The 5,955-nt window shown below is 42.9% G+C and overlaps 1 protein-coding gene across 1 annotated transcript in view; it reads right to left on the bottom strand.

Moving 5' to 3' along the window:
* KCNH5 (potassium voltage-gated channel subfamily H member 5) overlaps positions 1-5,955 on the bottom strand; it is a 262,762-nt gene that overhangs the window by 62,850 nt on the left and 193,957 nt on the right. The window contains exon 9 of the mRNA XM_019550852.1: positions 5,036-5,288. Within this exon, the coding sequence (XP_019406397.1) occupies positions 5,036-5,288 (253 nt within the window). The remainder of the gene's footprint in view (positions 1-5,035; positions 5,289-5,955) is intronic.

Raw genomic sequence — 5,955 nt, 5'->3', positions numbered from 1 at the left:
GAGGGGTTAGGGACCTTACACCAGAGGAAGAATCAGCTATTACACATTCATACTGTCTGGACAATCAAAACTGCCTTTGTTCGAGAGCAGGTACGTCTCACAGTTCAGCTTCTCGGATATTTTTAGCGCTGTTGCATAAGATCAATATTCATGATCAATTCCTAGAATCATGGTTTAAGTGCAGCAAGTTGTTACTTTTCTGCTGGCATAAAGATTTCTTTACACCACGTTAATTAATCTTCAGGTGTAAGTTCCTGTATGAGTTATACCGTTAGCCAGGCTATGAAAGGGAGCTGGGAGTGCAGCATCTGCAAGTACTTGGTTGGCATTGCTACTTCCATGAGACTCTTTGCCAGAAGAAATCCCAGGTCATCACAGCAGAGGGAAGCACTATTTGCCCTGTCCTAGCTGGTGCAGTTTCATTTGCTTGAGGGACTTTGAAACCTCTGAACTTACTGAGGCTTCCCAAGTGGTAAATTACTGAATACAGAGCAGACCTAGCTATACTGCTGATTTCTACTTGCGACTGTGGAAAATTACAAAACAGGCTTCTCGAGGCAGCCTGACTTGCCAGCAAGGTTTCTGACAATTAGAAACAAGATTGCTTGCCCTTCCCAGCTATTCTGGCAGTTGCAGACATGACACATTAAAATTACTGGACCATTTTCAGGACAGTTTTCTCCAGTGAAGGAGCTGAACTTGGTGCGGAGTGAATCTCGTGCTTTAGCTATTAGATCAGCAGCTACTTCACTGGGAAGGTAGGGTATGTCTCAGGAAAATGAAGGTACTAATGAAGAGAACTTAATTGGGCACTGGGGCTTTTTCATTAAGGAATCCCAGGCTTTGCAGATCTCAAGGTTCAATTTGAATTATTCTGTTATTTTACAGGTTTCTATTGTGCTTATTACTGCAGCACCTGGATGGCTTAATTGCATGCAGAACCACAATGGGACTGAACAAAACAGCAGGTCTTGAATCTTGCTATGAAAATCATGGACTCAGGCCTCCAAAGGCTTCTAAGGGGGAGGAAATTCCAGATGGGGAGCCTCAGCTGAGAAAACTTTGCTCCTAAACACAAAGGTGCACGTTCGCCCCTGCTGTAACTTCACTGAAGTAGTTTGGATGGGACTTGGAAGTGGCTGATGCAGGAAAAGGGGAGACAGAGCCAAAGGGTCTGCAAAGGGAGGCATGTACACTCGTGAGGACATGAGGTGCTTTGTAACGGCATCCATCTGGGTTGGTCAGGATGCCCCACAGAGAAGAGGAGCGCTTGGTCTTCGGGCTGAAGCACGGAAGTGAGCCAAGACATCCTGTCTCTGCTTCCAACTTCCTCCGCAGCTTCAAGCAAGCCATCTGCTGGCCAGTGTCACCAAACTACTATGTCCCTGAACAATGGGGTTTGATGGGACTTATTTGATCGATGTAGGCTGCGCACGTTGAGATCCCCAAGTGAGCAGTGCTCTACAAAGTGACAGTATGCATAGGGATGAAAAGCAACGGCTTCTATAGAAAGAAAGGACTGGGGAACCTTTGCAAAAAAGCCGGGTGAGAAAATGGGGGGGGAGGTGATGCACAACCATGGAAAGCTCTACATGACCCAAGCTCTCATGTAAGCAGGTCCTTCTGTTTGAGCTGCTCAAGACTGAGCAGATTGATTTAAAATAATAATGTTCCCCCATTTGATCTGTACTGCATCATCTCACATGTCAGAGTGTCATTATAAATCCCTTGGAGAGGGATTCTGCTCCATAACCTTTTTTTTTTTTTTCAGATCAGAGAGAAAATCTCACAATTAATCAGTTCACTATTCTATTAACTAATCTGCCAAAGCCTGAGGAGACTTGTCTAGTTTTCTGATTACCAGAGCAACAGTTTATCTTTTCTTAAGATAGATTTATACCATCTACCAATCCCTCTACCACACAGTAAATGCAACTCTGATTCATTGAATTGCTGTCAGTAGTGTTGGCAGAATCAAAGGCACTTCCAGTAATTAAAGCCGATTCTTTTTAACTGAATGTGGTTAAAGGTCTCTCTGGTCAAACAGAGTATAATATAGATACTGAATTTACAATGTGTAACCGGGAGAAGTAAAGATTTCACAATATTATCCCAAACAAATTATTTTCAATAATAAACAATGGATGATCAACATAATCCATTTAGCAATGTTTTCCTGTTCAATAAACTGATAATTTGCTCTTTGTTTTTATTGTAGCACACTCAAATCATTTGTTTGGTTAAATACAGCCACGCTTTTTCAAAATCCTTTCTTCTTTGAATAGCTATAACCCAGAGAAAGAGATATCCCTTTTGTCACTGAGATTAGTGTTGTGGATGAGAATATTTTGCTATAGAAACTGCGGATTTAGGAGCTTTTGAATAAGGGGCTCAATCCTGACCATGAATAAAGATTAGCTTTTTGTACGACATCTCTCTTTTTAAATGACTTTATATTTACTGGGAGACAGAAAATTTTACTGGATATTTCCAAGTGTTGGTAGGTATTTACGTCAGCTCAGATCCTCCTCCAGCTAGAAGGAATTAGTTTGGTTTCGTAATGAACTGAGAACAAGTACACACACTGGAGCATGTACACACATCTGATAATGGGTCTGGTACCTCTTTTGGACACACACTTGTCTTTGTATTTTCTTTTTTCCCCACTTTTACTCCATGCTGTGACTCCAAAATGATGCCGTAAAGAACTGCATCAAAGCCTGTATTCCTTCCTACATTTATGTGAGCAATTGTGCAGGTATTTCCTTTCTGTCCCTCTTCCATTATACTCCGGCACAGCAGATGGGCGTAACAATAGTTCCTGGTCTCCCTGGAGTCCCTGCCCAATGAAATCCAAGACAAACAGAAGAAGACTTCATGAAATACAGCCACTGAGCTGTGGGTCATGTACCACAACCCCTTCAGTGGGGACTTGAAGGGGTGCCACTAGAGATTCTCCCTCCCCGCACAACATATAAAGGAGAATTTTTGTTTGAACCTCTCTTGGGCACCGCAGCTCAGCGGCACATTTCACGTAGGCTGTGCCTCAAAGGAATTAAGGAATTAATTCAGGGAAATCCAAATAGTCCCTTCTGTCTTTATAAGCTCTGAGCATATAGAAAAAAATGCTCAGCTGGGATCATAGCAAGAAAAGAGAATTCATTACAGTCTTATAGCTATACAGTCTTCTATATCAGTTAGGCATCCAAGAGTGAACTCTGTGTTAAGATCACTGCTACCGACCCAGTTCTGCTCTCACCTAAACCAGACCAGTTCCCTCTGAAGTTAGTGAAAGGTCTGCATTAGGAATAGCTCAACCAGTGCTGCCAGATCTGCATGCACAAGGAGAGCATTAGTGTTCAGTTTAATGTTGCTTCTCCAGTGTTGACTGCTTGGGTGCACAACTTCCTCTGACTATAATTGCAGCCTAGTTGGCGTTAGAAAGATTTCTATTATCTATTGTGTGCCAGGCCTGAATAGATGGTGTATTTCTGCCTCTTCCTGCTTAACAGAAACCCTCTGTCCTTATCCCTTTAATTGCCTAGGTAGGTGGGCACGTTATTTGTACCCAAGATATATCCAGGCACTGGAGGCAGATCAAGGGTCAAGATAAGATTGCAGAGTGAATCACAGGTAATCCGTGCAGTGGATGCAAGCAACTGCATTCGTGGAACGGGAGGAGCCTAGATGTGCCTAGATCAGCCCTAATTCACATGCTTATCTGGGCTCAAAATCTCAGTTCATTTTTGTTGGTAGCATATTTCTTTGGGCTAGGTTTCAACAGCGACAATTTTCACCGTGTGACACAAGTTCTTCATGTTTCATTCCCGATTCAGGAGAAAACTCAGCTTTGATGCATGTGTGAAAAGCTCATACTGGACTGCGGACAAGAGAACAGGTTAACATGGACAATGCACTCGCAAGAGCACAATGAAACTGTAGACATTTCTTCCAGTATGATATGTAAAGGATTTCAAGCACAGGGGTGCCATTCTGTTGTGCTCAGAGACACCTTTGCTGTGACCAGTGAGCCAGAATGGGCAGAAAGAGTCCTCCTACAGGAATAAAACACGACAGATTTGCTGCTAGAGGAGCCTCTCTGGAGACAAAACATCTCAGTGCTGTGACAACCACTAGTCTCTCCTGGTCCCAGGGCACTGTTGCTGTCCCCCTAGGCAAGACCAGCTATTATTTGAAGGTAAACAGAAGGAAAACATTTCCAAGCTTCACTGCTCAAACCGCTTCTGCTCAGACAAAGCTCATCTGATATAGGCTGTTCACATATCACTCTCCTCCCTAGCTCCCTTCTCTCTGAGTCTAAGACTGAATTAATCAGAAAGTGAAACTATCATTAAGAAAGCAGCTTCTTAATATGTATCACCCTCAGGAAAGGAAATTCTAATTTTCCTTTCCTGACATAATTGCATCAAGATGCTGAAGCTAAGCATCATTTTGTGGCCGGTTGCAAAGTGGTGTTTAGGACTTCTGAAAAACTGCAAATGAAGTCTGTAAGATCTGTCTAAGCAATTTCTTCTCCATCCACATATGTCACCTTTGATAACTACTTATTTTACATGTGTCTGTTCTTCAGTTTGTAGCCTCTACTTCAAGGTTTACCAAGATTCAGAGCCCTGCAGGACAGCTCTGTTCCACAGGGAAAAGAGACCTAAATAGAGAAGTCTGAGCCTTATATAGCGGTCTTAATGACCTAACAGGGCACGGCTAAATGTTCATTATTGTGCTTTTGCTAACGCACATTAAATTTAGCACCTTCGTTGTGAGGTACCAGAAGAAAGGGCATTTGCTTATTTTAATGTGCATAAGTGAAAACACACCTTTTTGTGATGCTCTAATCCATATTAAAATAGGCTAATGAGCATTAAAGTGCATGTGCAGATGCACCCACAGATCATTTGATATGCCATTGCTTGAGTTACTTTCATTTCCAACAAAACATACATACAATCTCCGATAGTGCCCCCAACCTTCTAATTGTTTGTGGACTTTACAACCATTGCAGTAATGATTACAGTACCTAAAATAGCCACCACCTCATCATCCTGTATGACTTCTAGGGATCCTGACACCACAAAGCACAGAGCATCCACACTTTCACCAGCATGGTAGATGAGGTCTCCTGGAGCACAGTGTATAGTCTGAAACTCCACAGCCAAGGCCCGCAGACAGCCGTCGCTAGCAAGTCGAAAGGCAGGGTGCTCGTTAAAAACCTTCCGATTCAGATGTACGCAGATATCTGCTCTCATGTCTTTGGGGCAAATTGAAAGGACCTGAATGAAGAAGAGAAAAAAAGATCAATTGGGAGCACGACACCTGATCAGCAGGGGTTTTAAAAAACTGCTTAACAAATGAAACAAGAGCAATGCACCTCTCCAGTCTTTTCATTGTTGTCACTAGCAGAGATTTTTTTTACCCTCATCTGTGAAATCAAAGTGAGACCTCTTTGGTGAACTACTCCAAGGACCTCTAATGCTAGTCCTCTACTAATGTAATCTAATGACCACTACCGAGGACTAACTAGGGTTTATAAAGTAGATGCCTGTTTTCAGCTACCTCTAGTAAAACAAACAGCTGTTTGTTCTCAATATTTGTCTTGGGAACGTTTTCCTTACCATTTATTCAGATAACACTCCCTATAACAGCACTAGATGTTTAAGAATAATGTGGCACCAGGACACCAGCATACTACTATTCACAGGCATATTATGATGATTATGCCCCAGGTTCACATATGTTCTGGTATATGTACAAAGCATGGCAGACCTTCAGTCGCATCAAGCCCTGCCTGCTTGTTCAGTATGAGAACTTCTCACTGTTCATAGACTCATAGAATCACTGAGTGGGAGGGGACCTAGACAGATCATCGAGTCCGACCCCCCGCCATGGGCAGGAAGGAGCACTGGGGGTGGCAGGGGTCATAAGACCCCAGCCAGGTGC

This window comes from Crocodylus porosus, unplaced genomic scaffold (genome assembly GCF_001723895.1).
Source record: "Crocodylus porosus isolate Cpor-Errol unplaced genomic scaffold, CroPor_comp1, whole genome shotgun sequence".
In the NCBI taxonomy this organism is placed as follows: Eukaryota; Metazoa; Chordata; order Crocodylia; family Crocodylidae; genus Crocodylus; species Crocodylus porosus.
This window is presented reverse-complemented; position numbering and strand designations above follow the sequence as displayed.